General features: G+C 45.2%; 1 protein-coding gene across 1 annotated transcript; it reads right to left on the bottom strand.

Annotated features, from left to right (window-relative positions):
• Positions 1-3,306: 3,306 nt before the first annotated feature.
• Positions 3,307-7,735, bottom strand: LOC138756400 (zinc finger protein 132-like). Its single transcript, XM_069922895.1, has one exon. The coding sequence runs from the start codon at positions 7,454-7,456 to the stop codon at positions 6,362-6,364; it is 1,095 nt and encodes a 364-aa protein (XP_069778996.1). The 5' UTR covers positions 7,457-7,735; the 3' UTR covers positions 3,307-6,361.
• Positions 7,736-19,410: the final 11,675 nt, after the last annotated feature.

Here is a 19,410-nt window from a genome sequence, read left to right as displayed (position 1 = left end):
TGTAATTATATTATATAATTTAGATATCACACCTTTTGGAGGGAATTTTGAATATAGTATATCCTCTAAAACAGTCGTAGTCTCCCGATTGGGAAAAGAGGGTAAAGTCAAAACTAAGAAACTCCTAATCTGCAAATATCGAAAGAAATGATATCGAGGTAAATCATATTTCATGGATAATTGTTCAAATGACATGAAAGAGTTATCCAAGAATAAATCCGAAAAGCATGTTATACCTTTAACTTTCCAGAGTAAATAAGCTTGATCAATTAGAGAGGGATGAAAAAGGAAATTTAGTACAATAGGAGTTTCCAAGATAAAATGACTTAGGCCAAAAAATCTCCGGAATTGAAACCATATACGTAGTGTATGTTTAGCCATTGGATTATCAATTTGCTTATATAATTTAGTAAGAGTAAAAGGGAGAGCAGCTCCCAAAATAGAGCTAATTGAAAAATTTTGTATCGGTTTAATTTCTAAATTTACCCAATGGGGATTTAGAGATAATTCTGAATAATTCAACCAATACCTTAAGTAACTAATATTAATTGCCCAGTAATAAATTCTAAGCTTCCCTTACACATATGTTTTGGTCCTGTCCCTCTTTACAGAATTATTGGAAGGAAATTTTTTCCATTATATCTACTGTTTTGAATATTGATTTACAACCACATCCCATTACTGCAATTTTTGGATTACCTATGATAGATTTGACTTATTTATCTCTTCCTGCGGATCGTATGATTGCTTTTCTTACACTAATGGCTAGAAGATCTATACTATTAAATTGGAAAGAGGTAAATCCTCCCACTGTTTTCCAATGGTTTACCCAAACCATACTATGTTTAAATTTAGAGAAAATTAGAAACTCTGTCTATGAATCCCCTTCTAAGCTTGAGTTAACCTGGTGACCATTTATTCAATATTTTCATTTGTGGTGAGTTGATCTGGCTCTGTTTTCTTTCTATGATTATGTATGATAATTGGGCTGTAAGATGAGATCGGAGTGATCGGTGTGGTTTAGCTATATCTGTAGGTTTTTTTTTAAGTTTTTTTTAAAATTCAGATTTGTTTTTTCTTTTTTGGGTTTTTTTTTTCTCTTTTTTCATATATTGTTATTAATTATATCTTTTTTTTAGAGATAGTTCACACCATAAACTGATCAAAAAAAAATTTTTTATGATATATTTTTATTCTGTAATATTATTGTTTAATATCTCTGTATTAATTCATTACTTACTATGTATTTTTTAATATCTCTTTGAACTGTATGTGTTTATAAATTATAATAATAATAAAAAGATTGAAAAATAAAGAAAGAGAAAGTGGAAAAGTTTTGAGAAGATCTAAATCAGGTATTAAATAAAATCACAAAAAAAAAAAATCAAGATATCTTTCTTCTAAGTAATATAAGAAGTCAAGAATTAGACCTCAAACTGGATGAAGTGCAAAAAAAGATTTATTATGGTAGCCTTAGCTGTAGCAAAAAAATGTATAATGTCAACCTGGAAATGAGAAGAAAGCCTGAGAGTACAGCAATGATACATAGAAATAAATAAAATGTATTCGATTGGAAAAAATAACATTAATTAAAAAAATAAAGTGACAGTATTCTAACAAATTTGGGAACCATACATGGAACACAATAGAGAGGGCCTAACGTGGCCTCCACCCCCTAAAATGATAGAATGAGAAGACAAAATGAACTGACCCAGTGTGTAAAAGTAGATGACACAATTTTCTTGTTTATTTTCATTGTGTGATGACATTGTTTAATGGGTTTATTGTATTGTATATGTTGAACGTTTAATGGGCAGGGAGGGGGTGGGAAGGAGGGAGGGAAAGGAGGGGGGAAAAGGGGAGAAAATGACACTGTGTATATTCAAAAGGGAAATGTTTGTGTGTATTTTGGTTAATATGGTTCATAGTGTAAAAAAATTATAAAAAATATATATTCAGATGATCTGGACAGTCTGTACAGGGAACCAACCGACATGAGTCTTAATCAGTTTTTTGAGGAGGTAACAAAGGAAATTGATGAGGATAGAGCAGTAGATGTGGTCTGTATGGATTTTAGTAAGTCATTTGACAAGGTCGCCCTTGAAAAACTTGTTCAAAAAGTCATGAGGCATGGGATACATGGATATAGACACTTTCCGGGTTTTTCTATTTCCTAATTTCTAAAGGTGTTCTCTCCAAGGAAATGTGGGGACGATATTCTGAATTACTATCTTATTAACCGAATAAACCAAACATTGTAGATGCAGCTTAATGTTGCTTTAATTCATTGATAAAATAGATAAACATTATGCAGAACTTTGCATTGAGATTTTCATAACAATGAATAAACAAAGCATATAGTCTATTTAAAGTATGAATTCAACTTTAAGGAAATATACAAGAATAAGACAAAATAAGACAAATTCAAAGAAAATGATCTCGAGCTCACGTCTCGCTCATAGTTGATGGTCTTCCAGCAGTTCTGGATGTTGGATTCAGAGAGTGTCCCCGGGAACAGCCCATAGATCAGAGTTCTCTGTCACGTTGCCACTGGGGATGAACTGTCACTTGGACTCTTGCATCCTTCTTCACACACTCTTTGCCAATCTGCATTCAGCAAACAGTCTAAATACCACTGCGGCCATTTTGAGGGCAACGTGAGCAGAGGGTGATATTCCGGTTGTACAAGAATAGTCTGACCAGGAGGGCATCTCTCACCACCAGCCAGGACAAGTCCTGGTGCTTGTTTGTAAGCCCTGGTGATGAGGCATTCCACCAAATTATCTAGACAGTCTGCGCAGGGAACCAACCCACTGGATCCATCGAGACTTCATCTCTCAGTTTCTGCAGGATGTTCCATGCTCACCACTGCTTGATGGCCTTGTAGTCAAAGGTGCTGTTCTGGATAATTTTTTCCACAAAAGGAATAGATAAGATGAAAGTAGAGATTGTTTCCACTGGCTGCTGCCACCAGAACTGGGGACAGAGCCTCAAGATATGGGGGAGTAGATGTAAGTCAGGGATAATGAGGACAATGCATCAAAGTGCTGGAGGATCTCAGCAAGTCACGTAGTGTCCATGGAAAGTGATAGGCAGTTTATGTTCAGGGCTGAGCCCTTCTTAATTATGCCAAAAAAATCAGGTAAACGTGCAAATAAGATGGGGATGGGTGTGAAGAGAAGGATCAGCAAATAGATACAGATGGAAGAAAGAGCCAAGGGGTGATTGGGAGGGGGGGGGGGTCAGAGGGCTGAAAACAATGCTCACTGATCAAGGAAAGAAGTGTGGGAGGGAGCTGGAGGAAGGAAGTCAGAGGGATGGGGGAGAGAGACCAGGGGGAATGGAGGGTTACTGAAAAATTGGAAGTCACTATTGACGCATCTATTTGGGGTTGAACAAGAACATCTTCAGATGCCGGGGTTGAGTGCAATACACACACTTCCTGGAAAAACTAAGTGGGTCACACAGCACCCATAGGAAGTAAAGGGTAACCAACGTTTTGGGCCTCAGATGATCCTTTACTTCCTATGAGGTTTGATGTCCTGATGAGTTTCTCCAGCACATTTGTGTCTCACCGTCTGGGTGGAACCGGAAATTGGCTTCTTGCAGAGTGGTGATTCTGTGGAATTCCCTGCCCAATTAAGCAATGGAGTTTGCCTTAAGGGAAGTATTTAAGACAGGTGCGGATAGATTTTTAACTGACTGCGGAATTAAGGATTGTAGGAAATGGGCAGATAAGTGGATCTGAATCCATGGCCAGATCAGCCATGATCATGAATGGCAGAGGAGGCTTGATGAGCTGGATAGCCGACTCTTGCTCCTGTTTCTTAACCTTCAGGTGAACAGTGCTGCTGTCTAGCAAGGGAAGCTCAGTGAGCACAGAGAGGAGAAAGGAACAGAAGAGTATTCTAGTATGATGAGGTGGTTAGGGGCTGGTCTGGAGCAGAAGCATGGACAGGAGAGGATATACCAGGTCGCTCCCAGTGTGGCCCCAGCTGAATGAATGACCTTGTCTTTATACTCTACATTGAGTGTATTACAGAGATACAAGGGTATGAGACACAGATTTCAAACACAGCTGCTTTATTTGGGATAGACCCAGGACATGAAATTCAATTCCTGTCACTTGGGTGGCATGGTCAGTGAAACACTATTATAGCACCCAATGACCCAGGTTCGAATCCAGTCATGCCTGAGACTGTACGTTCCCCATGATTGATATGTTATTTGGGCAGCACGGGTTTCATGGGCCGGAGAGCCTTCAACCATGCTGTATGGTTAATGTTTATAAATATATAATCGGAGTCACTAACATTGACAGAGAACATCCATTCACCTCCACTTCCTGCCGCCTTGGAAAAGCAACCAACATATTAAAAGACTCACCCCTGCCCAGACACACTCCCACTACCCTCTCCCCATCAAGGAGAAGATTCACCAGTGGGAGATCGCACACCACCTCCAGATTCAAGGACAGTTTCTTTCCCTTTTTATCAGACGCTTGAATAATCCTCATGAAATAATGCTGCATTTGCCTTGTACCAATGGATCTGTCATTGCAACTGCAGTCCTGCACTGTGACTTATTTGCTGGACTATGTACAACATGTCTAGCCAGAGTGCCCCATTGTACATGTGTTACGTGCTCCCATTTATCAGTTAATTTTCACTTAAGTGGGACTGTCACTTTAAGAGAAGAAATTTAACATAACCTTGCAGGCTTTGGAGATTGACAGTGGGCTGACTGCTGGCTGAAGACAGTATGTTCCTTAGTTGGATTCATATGAAGAGCGAGGAAGTACACGTGCAGAGACCATGTGACCATCAGATTAAAGACACAGTACTGAATTTGCTCAGGGCCATTTTGACGAAGCAGTGCCGTGGAGCTCTTGGAAATAATACAGTCCTGAAGTGGCCTCGTGTGTAGTTATAGACAAACTGTGTGATTTCTCCATGTTATCGAGGAATGAGTCGTGGCCATTGTACGGATAGAGCACTTGGAGAAGTAGCCTTTGAAGGGATACTGTGCTGAGTGTTACCTCGTGTGGTGATAAGATAGTGTCTGATTTCGCAATGTTAGAGTGGAATGAGAATATCACTCAGTGACCAAAACGTGAAGGTCACTGTGAACAGCTGACCATGGAAAGGGTTTTGGAAGCAGAAAAATACTACATTTGAATAGTGACCATCGAGAGGGTCACTTGGAACGTATTACCCACGAAAGAGTTTGTGGAAGCTTTCTGAGAATCATTAGCTTCATGTCCCCTACACCAAAGAAGAGGGGGTTTTGGTTGCCACCCTCCTGAAAAGGACATTGGTCTGGAAACGCTCAACAAGGATTTTGTGAGTTTATAAACAATCTGTCACCTCGGTCTCTCACCTACTTTATGAGCTGCTTCACATCCATCTAATGCTTGCGTGTCGCATCCACCTGAACCCTGGGTGCCGCATCCACCTGAACCCTGGGTGACGCATCCACCTGAATCCTGGGTGTCACATCCACCCGAATCCTGGGTGTGGCATCCACCTGAACCCTACGTGTCGCATCCACCTGAACCCTGTGTGTCGCATCCATCTAAAACCTGCATCTTATCCATCTAAAGCCTGTGTGTTGCATCCAGCTAAAGCCTGTGTGTCACATTGATTAAAAATCTGCCGTCAACATTGGGATTTTCTGAGACTGAACTTTGAACTGCATTTCGAGAATTGAGCCTTGAGCTGTAGTGGCTTGGGTATCCACACATACACACACATCTATATTCATGCAGAGTTGGGGGATGGGTTTAGATAAATTAGTTAAGGTGCTACATTATTAATTAATAATTTAAAATATTATTTAAAATTTTACACGGACTGGGCCCATTTCTATTATTGCTGTCTGGAATTAAACACTTGATAATAAACTTGAACTTGAAAACAAATTGCAAATTGACAACAAGACCAAGTCCAGTTTTGATTTGTTGCCTCAAGAACCACAAGAGTGAATGATGCTTAAATACTCCACACTCTGCAAACTTTATGTTTGGATTCACTGGAGTTTCACAAGATTGATTGACAGCATGAACTCCTCCCACACTCAGAGTAGGTGAATGGCCTCTCCCTAGTGCGGACCCACTGGAGGGTCAGCAGGTTGGAGCTCTGGGTGAAGCTCCTCCTGCACTCAGGGCAGATGAGCAGCTTTTCCCCAGTTTGGACCCCTGGTTCCTCTGCAGATTGTAAGTCTGTGAGAAGCCTTTGACTTCTGTTGTGTAGTCAAGTTTATCACGTGCGGCATGTGAAAGGCCTCTCTTTGGTGTGGACCCGTCAGTGTATCTCAAGGCTGGACGATCTGGTGAAACCTTTCTCGCACAGGCAAATGGCTTTTACCTGGTGTGGATCTGCTGGTGGCTCCGCAGGTTAGAGGACTGGGTGAAGCTCTTGCCACATTCAGAGCAGGTGAATGGTCTCTCCCCGGTGTGGACTCGCTGATGGGTCAGCAGGTGTGTGACCTGCGTGAAACCCCTGCCACACTCGGAGCATGTGAATGGCCTCTCCCTGGTGTGGACCTGCTGGTGCCTCAGCAGGTGGGAGGACTGGGTGAAACCCCTTCCGCACTCGGGGCAGACGAACGGCCTCTCCCCGGTATGGACTTTTTGGTGGATCAGCAGGTCGGAAGACCGGGCAAAACATTTTCCGCACTCAGGGCAGACGAACATCCTCTCCCCAGTGTGAATCTGTTGGTGAATCAGCAGGTGGGAGGACAAGGCAAAATCCTTTCTGCACTCAGGGCAGGTAAATGGCCTCTCCCTGGTGTGAACTCGCTTGTGGGTCAGCAGGTTGGAGGTCTGGGTGAAGCCTTTGCCGCACTCAGGGCAGGTGAATGGCCTCTCCCCAGTGTGGACTCGCTGGTGGGTCAGCAGGCGGGAGGACCGGGCAAAAGCCTTTCCGCATTCGGGGCAGACAAATGTCCTCTCTCCAGTGTGCACCTGCTGGTGGGTCAGCAGATTGGAGGTCTGGGTGAAGCCTTTGTTGCACTCAGGGCAGATGAATGGCCTCTCCCCAGTGTGGACCCGCTGGTGGGTCAGCAGGTGGGAAACCTGGGTGAACCCCTTTCTGCACTCTGAGCAGGTGAATGGCCTCTCTCCAGTATGGACCCGCTGATGGGTCAACAGATCGGAGGACTGAGTGAAGCCTTTCCCACACTCTGGGCAGATGAACGGCCTCTCCCCAGTGTGGATCCGCTGATGTCTCAGCAGGATGGAAGTCCGGGCAAACCCCTTTCCACAATCAGGGCAGGTGAACGGCCTCTCCACAATGTGGATCTGCAGGTGGGTCAGCAGGTTGGAAGACTGGGTGAAGGCCTTCCCGCACTCAGGGCAGGTGAATGGTCTCTCCCCGGAGTGAACCCGCCGGTGTTTCATTAATTCACTCGACCTTTTAAACTTCTTCCCACAGTCAGAGCACTGAAACACTTTCATTGCTGTGGAGCCGAGAGGGTGTGACTTGAAGATAAATCAATGCAGTCCTGCCCCTCGGTGCACAGTGCGTGCCCAGCCCGATGGAGGCTGCCAGAGAGCCGGAGAATGGTTTAAAGCAACTCTGAGGCTGGGACTAGGGCCAGGACGCGGGGAGAAGCGTCCTCTAGCTGGATGTTGCAAGCCCTGGAATCACGGGAGCCCGCTGTTCTGGGACCCGGTGCTGTTCCCTGCTCCTGGCGTTGTTTCGGCTTTGGTCCACAACAATTGTCTTACCCAGGATGCATTGCCAAACCCCCACCCCCCCACCCCAGTGCTCAGAAGGGCGGTTGCGAAGCCCGTTGCCCAGCGTGGGATATCATTGTCAGAGAATCATCCGTTGTTCTGGCACTTTGTGGGCAGCAAGCAAACCCTCCCTTGGAAATGCCGGTGGGGAGAGTGATGGCGGGCGCTAGGTGCTGGGGTTGCCTCTGACACAATGGAGCCGATTTAAAATCCAAGTGAGGAAACGTCTCCCGATGCTGCAAAGTTCACGGATGTGATGTCTGTTGCTGACTGTAACACAATAAGATGATAAGAAAATTAGTCTATTCAGCCCATCAAACTGCCCTGCCTTTCCATCATGACTGATTTATAATCCTTTTCAACCCCATTCTCCTGCCTTCTCCCCCAACCCTTGATTGCCTCCCTCCCTCTACCTTAAATATCTCCACTGAATTGGCCTCCATAGCTGCCCACAGCCATGAATTCCACAAATTCACCACCAACTGGATAAAGAAATTATTTTCCTCTGTCCTAATGGGACATTTTGTATTCTGAGGCTATGCCCTCTGGTCGCAGACTCCCCCACCATAAGAAACATTCTCTCCACGTACTATATCCAGGCCTTTCAGTATTCCATGGGTTTCAATGAGACCCCCCATCCCCACCCTCATTTGTCTAAACCTCGAATTTGATAAGTTTCAAACAGTGACAGGAAGCCAGAGCCCTGGAGAAAATCCACATAGACATGGGAGAACGTAAAAACTCCTTACAGACAGCGCCAAATTCAAACCCCATTCCCGATAACTGGTGCTGTAACAGCATTTATTAACCGCTACACAAATCACTGCCCCAATATTCTATGTATCAAATATTGGGTTGACATTATATTCTATCCCTCTCAAAATAAATACCAGCATTCCACTTGACTTGATTAGAGGAAGTAGCTGATTGGAGTAAGACAGGTCAAGTGACCTGAGGAGGAGCAGCAGTTAGATTTTAAAAGGGACGAAGCAGCAGGAAGGAGCTGATTGGAGGAAGAAGCTGAGTATCCCTATAGAAATGAGGGACTGTATAGCAGAGTGGTCATCATCGGAGTGGACTGAGTCAGAGTGGTAATGTTTTAGCTCAACAGGCTTCAAAGAGAACAGATAAGAGGATGAAGGAAGAAAAGGCCACCCTTTTCAAGGAACAAAATGGATTCAGCAGGTAGGCAGAGGTAAGGGCAGGTTTTAGATATCAGTTATTTGGTTCCTCTTCATAAACAGTGGGAATGGCAGCCAAGGCAGGGGAGTGCTCCTCTTGTAGATTGTGGGTCATCAGGATAGCCAGCAGTATCCCTGACCACTTCATTTGTGAGACGTGCATCCAGCTACAGGTCCTGACAAGCCGAGTTAAAGGATTGGAGCTGCAGTTGGATGAACTCCGGATCATTTGTGAGGCAGAGAGGGTAATAGACAGGAGTTACAGGGACACTCTCACACTTATGAAGCAGGAGGAGGGTTGATGGATGACAGTCAGAATAGTGAAAGGGACCAGGCATGCAGTGCAGGGCAGCCCTGTGGCCCTGTCCCCCAATAACAAGTATACCATTTTGGATACTGTTGGGGGGACCTACCGGGGACAAGCCATGACAATTAGGTCTCTGGCACAAAGTCTGCTCTTGTGGCTAAGAAGGTAAGAGAGGAGAAGAGGTGAGCAGTAGTGATAGGGGATTCCATAGTTAGGGAGACAAATAAGAAGTTCTGTGGAAGAGATTGAGTATCCCCAGTGGTCATTTGCCTCCCAGGTGCCAGGGTCCAAGATAACTCAGATCGAGTTCACAGCATTCTCAGGAGGGAGGGTGAACAACCAGATGTCCTGGGTAGGAAGTCCTGCAAGGAGAGTTCAGGGAGTTAGGCATTAGGTTGAAGGACAGGACTCTGGAGTAGTGATCTCAGGATTGCTACCCATGCCACATGCTAGTGAGGTTAGAAATAGGAGCTTAACACATAGCTAAAGAGATAGTGCAGGAGGGAGGGATTCAGGTTTCTGGATTATTTGGCTCTTCCAGGAATGGTGGGACCTGTTCCAACCATTGGAATTATGAAGGGGACTAATATCCTTGCAGGAAGGTTTACTAGTGGATTTAAACTAGATTTTCAGGGGGGTGGGAACCGGAGTGCCAGCACAGATACAAGAGTGGAGGGGAAAGGATTACTTCAAAATTGCACGTACCATTAGAAGTCAAGGGGTTGAATGTGGTGGAAATTTGCTCAGGTGCATCTATATCAATGCAAGGAGAGGCAGACGAGCTGAGAGTGTGGATTGGCTTGTGGAATTATGACATTGTTCCCATTACTGAAATTTGGTTGAGATTCTAAATTGGAGAATTAACAATTTTGAAGAAATGAGAAAGGATCTAGAATGAGTGGATTGGGACAAGTTGTTTTCTGGCAAGGATGTGCAAGGTAAGTGGAAGACCTTCAAAGGTGAAATTTTGAGAGTACAAAGTTTGTATGTTTCTGTGAGCATTAAAGGAAACATTAACAAGCATAGGGAGCCTTGGTTTTTGGGGTTTATTGATGATTTGGTTCAGAAGAGAGATCTAGGGTGGAGATTCAAAATGTGGCTGAATGGTGAACCAACAACAACCTTGTACTCAACGTCACCAGAACTAAGGAGCTGATTGTTGACCAGGAAAGGAATGCCAGAGGCATACAATGCACCAATCATTGGGGGATCAGAGGTGGAGAGAGTGAGCAAATTTAGGTTCTTGGGAGTTACTATCTCAGAGGATCTTTCCTGGATCCAACACACCAATGGCATCATGAAGAAAGCACATCTGCACCTCTACTTCCTCAGCAGCTTGCGCAGGTTTGCTATGACACCAGTAACCCTAGCAGATGTCTAGAGGTGCTGTGTGCTAATCAACTGCATCACGGTCTGATATGGGAACATCAATACCCCTGAGCACATAACCTTAGTATTGAACACAGCCCAGGACATTGCAGGCAAAAACCTCTCTGAAATTGAGTGTATCTATAAGGAATGCTGTCGGAGGGCAGCAGCAGTCATCGAAGGCCTACACCACCCAGCACACAATCTTTTCTCGCTGCTACCTTCAGGAAAGTGGCACACACCACCAGGTTCAGGAACAGCTGCAACCCCTCTACCATCAGACTCCTCAACAACAAACTCAATCAAGGACTCATTTAAGGATTCTTACTTGTGCACTTTTATTGATTTATTTTGCAGTTTCTTTACAAATTATATCTGTTTACAGTTATTTTATTTGTTTACACAGTGTAGTTTACCTTTGCACTACCATTAAGTGGTAATCAGGGAAAAGAAATGTGATGTAATATATGTTCTCTGATAATAAATCTGAAATCTGAGGTGTGTAGCACAGAGTGCAGGAAACAAGTAGAAAGGTTGCTTTGGCAGACCACGTGACGGGAAATGCTCAAGATTTCTCAGGATCAGTACAGCAAGGGGCAGACTAGAAGGACCTCATTTTTTTTGTGCTGTAATGTTGCAAGTGTCTGCCATGTAGTGTTATGTGCTCGGATGGAAGAAGGCGACCCTGTTCAGTCCTGCCACCGTTCAACATACCATATGCTCGACCTTCAGCAGCTTCTCCCAGATGCCCGTAGCCGTGTCGCTAGCCATCCCGAGGAAACCATGGGACGGATGGAAAGGGCGATGAATTGAGGTTACATTTGTTTTCTCCCATACATCAGCGCACACATTTTAATTGAAAATAAACGTGTAAAAGCAGCCCAAGGCCGGATTAAAGTTTGCAAGCTGTCGGTCCCGCTGCAAAATATGAAACACTGCGGTTCTGGTGCATATTCCCCGTTATCACAAGAAACGAGCAGAGATGGCAGAGAAGCAGAAACGCGGAATCAGAGCGCACTTCCGACTCCTTGCCCCGTAGCCTGATGGACGGCTGGTTGTGGCGCGCGTCCCGGATGGAGCCAACCAGTAGGAGCACGGAGGAAACGGGAGCAGGTGCCCGCTTGCCTGCATTTAAAGGGTCATCGTCCTCGGACATTCTTTCCCGCTTGAGGCGGAAACGCCACGGGATTGCAATCGGAGTTTCGAAACGGGGGGACGGTGGAGAGAGGGTGTCTCTGCATCTGCATTAGCCTCAGTGTAAAGGCTGGGATTTGCATTTCAAGGGAGACGGAGCAGATGGGGCCACTGGAAGTACCACGGCTATTTTTTTTAAAATTCCCGCTAACGATGACCACCCACATGCACAAAAACAACACCCACCGCTTCCCTGTTCAAACCCAACAAAACTGCAATGCCCGCAAATATACCCTGACACCCAAAACAATGCACTTACCCATACCCACCCTCCCTGTCTCTGTAACCCTCCCCGTCACTGTTAACCCCTCATGTCCCAAACACCCCTCCCCATGTCTGTAACCTACTCCAATCTCTCCGTCTCTGTAACACCTTCTGTCCCCTGCACCCCTCCATATCTCTGTACGCACCGAACCCCCCAACCACCGTCTCCCACAGCTTCCCCTGTCTCTAATCACTTCTGGTCCCCTATAAACAGCTCCCTGTTTATGTAACCCCCTGCAGTCCCTCAGACCTCTGTCTCTGTAAACCCCATCCCTCATTACATCGGTCCCCTACACCCCTTCCTGTCTCTTTAACCCCTTCGGTCCCCCACACCTCTCCCTGTAAACCACCCCCCCCCCCCCCCCTAGTCACCGACACCCCTCCCTTTCTCTGTAACCCCTTCTGGTCCCCTACACCCCTCCCTGTCTACGTACTTTCTCTGGTCCTGTATTTTGTGTACTAGAGAAACCATGAGTATAGTTTGAAGTTCCAGTAGTTAACTTACAGACAAAAGAATAAAGTCAAAGCACACAGCTTGATAGAGTGAGATGTAAAATTCAAGTGGTTTATTCACATAACACATGGACCAAGTGGTCGTCGAGTCACATTCCAAGGCGGTTCAGTCATAGCTGTATAGAGCTTACATTTTACCATATATGGTGCTAGTTGATATTCCTTGGGTATTAATTATGCAACAGATCATTGACGTAAAACTGTGAGGTTAATGATTTAGCATAATGGCATTGTCACGAAATACTTGTAATATATCAGCATGGATGCTGACTTGTAGGATTGCACATTCGTCCCCTCTTGATCATGACTTCTAACTCTTAAGACATGGGTATGCAAGGAAACGCGTGATCAAATTTTTCAACTTGGTATAAGTGCACACAAGATATTGTACCGTATCCTTTTAACAATATCAAAGATTTTGTTTCTGCTGTTTCAATTCCTAATCAATTACTCAACGACCGAGAATTATTGTCTATGACAGTACATTTTTATGAGGGAGTGCACCGGGTCATTTCAGACCTTACTTTAAATCTGGAATTATGGGATACAGAGCATACATAGGCCAACTATTACCTAGACTTGTACAATACTATGAGCTTAAGGTTAATAACGTTTTGGAGGTCGAACGAGTCTGCCTGACCTTGTAACTACGAGTGGGATTTCTTTGTCGATTTGACAAAGTGATTCTGGTCACTAAGATCAGAATTAGGAGTTGAGGGTAAGCTGCATCATCATCTAAATCAACAAGTGTGTGGTGTTCAGACGGCTCATCTACAGATTCTTTACTCCTAAAGTCATCTGGGATCAGATGATCTGCCTGAACAACTCTACCAAATATGTGAATGGGCGTTTTATCGATACTATAGTCCAGGGGTGTCAAACTCAAATTCACGGAGGGCCAAAATTAAAAACTTGGACTAAGTCGAGGGCCAAACTAAATGTTTATTAAAATTTTTCAACAACATCTGCATGTTTTCTCTTCTTTCAACATATGTAATGTTAAACTTTAGGATATAACTTTAGGAGGATAATGTTACAGGTCAGGAGTAGGTAGCTCAGGTTCACCCTTTGCTTGACCTGAGGGAAACCTATTTGGTCCCTGTGGAGATGTAGTCAGCATTCACAGGCTGTGTCCATTTTGGCCTGCATCAGGACTCAGCATTTCCTGCTCACTCCTCAGGCTCTAGGCCTCTATTCACCCTCGACCCACCATCCCTCTACCTGACCAGTCCTTTATCCAACCTCTACTCACCCCTCACTCCACTCGCTCTGCCTCTACCCACCCCATCCTATACACGCCCCTCTACTGCCTCTCCCCTCAACCTGTTCCTCCCTCTACCCGTCTCTCACCCTCTAATCACCCCTCCCCTACTCGCCCTGCCCCTCCCCTTTTACCTCTTCCCTATCCACCCCTCCTTCTACTCATCCCTCCCTCTAACTGCCCCTCGCACCACCATAACTTCCCCTGCCCATTACTCCTCACCTACACCCTCTGCCCACCCCTGCTTACCCACCCACTCAGGCCCAGCACGCTGCCGATCGGCCTTTACGGACAGCCACCATCTCTCTCTTCACGTGCAGGGCCGAACCAGCCGTCCCTGGGGTCCGCGCGGGTGCAAGCGCTGAAGGCCGTGGCGACCGGGAGAAGTGCGCTCGCACTGTGGAAGGGCCGTCCGGTGCCAGTCGCGCGGGGCTCGCGCTGCCCGGGGGCCGTGTGCAGCCTGCCATGCCCGTCGCGCCGACAGGAAATCACAGGCGCTTGCCCATCCGCCACACCGCTCGCCAGGTGGGAGAAGTGACTGGTTGTGGGGGGAGCCTTCCAACTGGCTTGCTGGCTGATGACATCGACAGACTTCTCGTGTTACAATGGGGAAGGATGTGCAATGAAGGGGGAGGATGGTGGGGGTGACATTACCAAAAAACAGTATCGGCTCTCGCTGCAGGGCGGGCCAGCTCTAATACATTTTTGAAATGATCTTGCGGGCCAAATATAATTATATCGCGGGCCAAATTTGGCCCGCGGGCCAGAGTTTGACAAGTGTGCTATAGTCCTCGGTAGCCTCTTTCCTCCCCTCCCATCTTGTTTCTGACTCTAATTGATTGATAAAGATCAAATGATCGCATTTAGGGATGCGCCCCTTCCCTTTGTTCTTTGATTGCGATTTGTTTCTCCTCTACTTTCTGTTTGAGACAGGGGTTCACTAAAAGTTGAGGAGCGAGCTTGAGGAATAACTGCCGTGGGGGGGGGGGGGGGGTTTCCGGTGGTTGTGTGCGGTGTATTTCTGTAATGAAACAATGCGTTTGTTACCTTATGTTCGATGGGTAGCTTCATGTGAGATTTTTCAAACAGCCGTCTGAAAGTCTGAACATGCCTTTTGACTAAACCATCGCTGGCTGGGTGGTATGGCTGACAAAGTGTGTGCTTGATGCCATTACCCTTGAGGAATGATGCAAACCCCTCAGATGTAAACTGCGGGCCATTATCACTTACTTCCTATAAGGGCAATCCAAAATGGGTAAATAAGGATCGCAGCGCAGTGATGGTAGTAGCTGAGGTAGTGCTACTCATCGGAAATGCTTCCACCCACTTCTAATGAAGTAGAAATTGCTGACGGTTGTCTTCGGCAAAGTCAATGTGAAATTCTCTGCCATGGATCCACGGCCCATGGCCAGAGTAGGAATGGAATTTGTTTAGGTGTGTCATGAGCTTCAACACGCGTAGAACAAGTGTGCACTGTGTCTTCGCTCTCCTGGTCGATCCCAGGTCACCAAATGAATGATCGTGCAAGAGATTCGGCTGATGCCAGTATGATATTCATGTAGCTGATTGATTAGGTGCTGGCGTTGTGCATCTGGGATGACAACTCGTCTACTCCAAAGAATGCATTCATCTTCCAAGGACAGCTCATGTCGACGCGTGACATATGGCTGCAGCGATTAATCTTTGCAATGATTTGCCTATCCTGAAAGGATGTGTTCATACCCCTTTGCAAGCACCAGATCTTTTCTCATTGGATCTGCAATTTACTATACAGTTCCTAGTACTGGGTCTACAGTAATTTGGTGCACATACCCCTTCATCTGGGTGAGCAATGGCAGTGGTGACCTATTTCATAGGTCTGCATTCGATAGCCAAAGAGGAACAAAGCCCATCTCTGCAAGCGAGCTGCAGCCAGAGGGGGAATCCCCAATGCTTGTAAGAAGCTAGTGGTCTGGCACGAGAGTGGAATTTCTCCCATAAAGGTAGAGGTGAATCTTTCGCATGACAAATATAATCGCCAAGCCTTCCTTGTCTATTTACGCATTATTTTTCTGCATCGCTCAGCATTCTTGACGTATATGCAATTTGCTTTTCAGAGCCGTCATGCCGTTTGTGATTTAGGACAGCCCCTAGTCCATCGGAACTTGCTTCCACACTCAGAACGAGTGTTTTGCATACTCAAAGACTTCTTCACCATTTCCATTCTGCGGAGTGTTGCAGCAGCGCATCGAGCGGGTATAGTTTCCAGCTCAGATTTGGAACGAATTTCCCCCATAGTAATTTATCACGAGGAAAGATTTTTATTCAGACATTCTCTGGTCTTCACGCATTTTTTGATCGCCTCTACTTTGCCTTGCAATGGCTTAATGCCGTCAGCAGTTAGAATATGTCCAAGGTAATTGAAAGTTGGCTTCAGAAATTGGCATGTCTCACGACTAAGTCACACGTTGTGTTTGTTCAGCCGGGCAAACAGCTCCACAAGCACCTTCATGTGCTGGTCGTAGGTACCGGTCGTGATCAAAATGCCATCGTCGTAGCAACAAAACATGCTCCATGCCTGACAAAAATCTTGTTCATAGTCGCCTGGAACAAGACTGGTGTGTTTTTTCCCCCACTCTAAAGCCCAAGCGTTTGGGTGCGAGCCAACCTTTGTGAGTGTTCAGCATGAGGAGTTCAGCCAACTCCTCATCGAGAAAGCTAGTTAAATGCACTGGCTAGGTCACTGACCGAATGCACTTCCGGTGTAAGACCATCTTGTGTGAGTTTAGCGAACAAATTTTGTGCATTGGGCTGCTTGTTGCCATTATCCTCTGACCTCATTCATGCGCTTGTAGTCGCCGCACACGCGAATATTCTCTTAAGACTCAGGAATATGAACGGTGGGTGAAACCCACTCACTATGTCATCATTTACGTACCCATCGTTCTCTTTATTTACGGGTTCCTCCAGTGCACAGGGCACGGGTTGTAATGTTTAAAACCATGTGTTTTTTTTTAAACTCTTAAGTTAATTTTGTCCCATCTCTTTAAGAGAACTATTGCTTGACTAGACTAGACTAGCCCAGACTAGACTTGCTCATTATTCTTCAGGATGTAGAGGAAGCGTGAGCATTGGACATTTTTTTTGTCTCTTTAAATTTATTTATCTCTAACTTTTGGCTTGGGCTGTTATATATCTATCATTAGACAGTAAATGCTCTGTTATTCATCATTATGAAAGACTTAATGCGAAGCTATGCAAAGTCTCCATTTTAATCCACAAATTAAAGCTACATAAAGCAGCAGTCACAAAGTTGGATTTATTGGATTCGAGATTGAAATTCGGAATATTGTAGTTCATGCTTTTGGAAGATGATACTTTGAAATTCGGATATATTAAAATAAGGAAAGGGTCGTCTATTCGGGTCGTGCTTTCTGAAACGTCGGTTTTTCACCTTGCTGGCGTTGAATTGAAGGTGGGTCACGTCTCCAGAATGGAGGACCATCGCCTTCCCAAGATCGTGTTATATGGCGAGCTCTCCACTGGCCACCGTGACAGAGGTGCACCAAAGAAAAGGTACAAGGACTGCCTAAAGAAATCTCTTGGTGCCTGCCACATTGACCACCGCCAGTGGGCTGATAACGCCTCAAACAGTGCATCTTGGCGCCTCACAGTTTGGCGGGCAGCAACCTCCTTTGAAGAAGACCGCAGAGCCCATCTCACTGACAAAAGGCAAAGGAGGAAAAACCCAACACCCAATCCCAACCAACCAATTTTCCCCTGCAACTGTGTCTGCCTGTCCCGCATCGGACTTGTCAGCCACAAACGAGCCTGCAGCTGACGTGGACATTTACCCCCTCCATAAATCTTCGTCTGCGAAGCCAAGCCAAAGAAGAAGAAAGAAGAAACCCTTTTTATGCCCGATCTTCCATTCCTGAACAATTTGTCATCCCTTCTTAGAACTAACTTCGACTGGGCAGAGGATGTGGCAACCCACTTATGGTGTGATTTAGGGGTTGGCTTGGGCTGAGATTTGGTCTCATTACCCTGATCCCTGACCACCAAAATGTTCTCCCAATTTCCCAATTTAATCTTATTCGGGTATGCCATTCTCTCCCAAAGAGAACTGGGCGATTTCCTTTCACAACCAACCCCAACCCTTCCAGCATGAATGTTTCACAATTTTCATAGCGTACTGGGACAGTTATCTTTCAAAGGAGTGGTACTATCTATGCACAGTAGCTTCTAAGTATGATATTTGTTTCCATTAATGGAAACTGACATTTTTGCATTGTATACGGAGTCAGACAGGGTGGACCGGGAAGCTCTTGTATCTACTTCCATCTCAATACATGCATTTCCTATATTTACGTTAACCTTATATGGTAAAAATGTACAGTATCACTCACCCTCAAGCTGGTACAAACCAAATGCCTAATCTGTTTGTACTCTCTCAGTCTTAGAGTCATCGTCAGAATCAGTTTCAACAAATGTTGTCTTCTCGTGGCCATGCCTTGAGGAAAAACATTGAGCGAATATGTCCTGCTTCTTGCATCCATGGCTTGGAGCGTCTTGGAATCCACAGGTGTCAGCCCGATGTTTTCCTCCACCGCACTTGCATTGCATCCCTTTGTTGAATGAATTAGAAGGGAAATTTGAAATCTGCATCTTCCTCCCATAGCCTAGCCGATGCGCCTCTCCATTGCTGGCCGTGTTCCTCGTGTCGTCTTTGTTTGCCGCCCCCGCAATTTTGTCAGCGATGCTTTTAGCCCTTGCGTCGTCGAACGTCAAATCACAAACCGAAAGAAAATGTTGCTGAGTATGGAACATTTGGGATGCAGTCTCGAAACACGTTTGTCTCATTGTGCCTCCTTCAAAAAGGACCGAAAGGAGCAAGTTCAAGCCAAGTGTTTCAGCCTGACGACAATGTCTTCCACAGACTCTCCCTGATATGCCATCCAAAACTTAGTCATCTGCAATGACTATAGGTGCTGGCTTAAAATGTACAGTAAGCAGCTTCTTAAATCTGCATATTCCTTTCTGCTGGGGTGATCCAGAATGCACAGATTTTTCAGCAACTTGCATGCCACCATTTCCACACTTGCAAGAAATAAACTCTTTTTCTTGCCCTCAGCAATGGTACTGGTATTGAAAAGGGCATCCATGCAATCAGCATGGTCCTCAAAAGACTCCAGTCACCTCAAAAACACCAACGTTACCGAAAACTTCCTTTGTGGGTACTTTAAAAGTCCTCATCATTTGGAGAAAGTATGAATATGGTTTGAAGTTCCAGTAGTTAATGTACACAGTCAAAAGAACGGAGACAAGGCATAGATGACTTGATAGAGTGTGATCTAAAACTCAAGTGCTTCATTCACAAAGCAGATGGACCAAGCAGTGGCCGTCACTTTGCAAGCCAGTTCAGTCACAGCTGTGCAGAGCCTACATTTTACTATCTAGTTTTAGTGGACTTTTGTTGGTACTATTTACACAACAGATCATCAATAGATAACAAAGAGATTAATGACAGCATAATTGCTTAGTCACAAGATAAAATAGTCTACATCTGCATTAAACTCTCATTTCGCGAAGGGTGCGGGTGGCC

Source organism: Narcine bancroftii, chromosome 3 (assembly GCF_036971445.1).
Source record: "Narcine bancroftii isolate sNarBan1 chromosome 3, sNarBan1.hap1, whole genome shotgun sequence".
NCBI lineage: Eukaryota > Metazoa > Chordata > Chondrichthyes > Torpediniformes > Narcinidae > Narcine > Narcine bancroftii.
Note: the sequence above shows the minus strand (reverse complement) of the source record. Positions and strands in the feature narration are given on the sequence as shown.

Coding starts and splice junctions, on each gene's coding strand:
- LOC138756400 (XM_069922895.1), bottom strand. CDS start 7,456: ATGAAAGTGTTTCAGTGCTCTGACTGTGGGAAGAAGTTTAAAAGGTCG.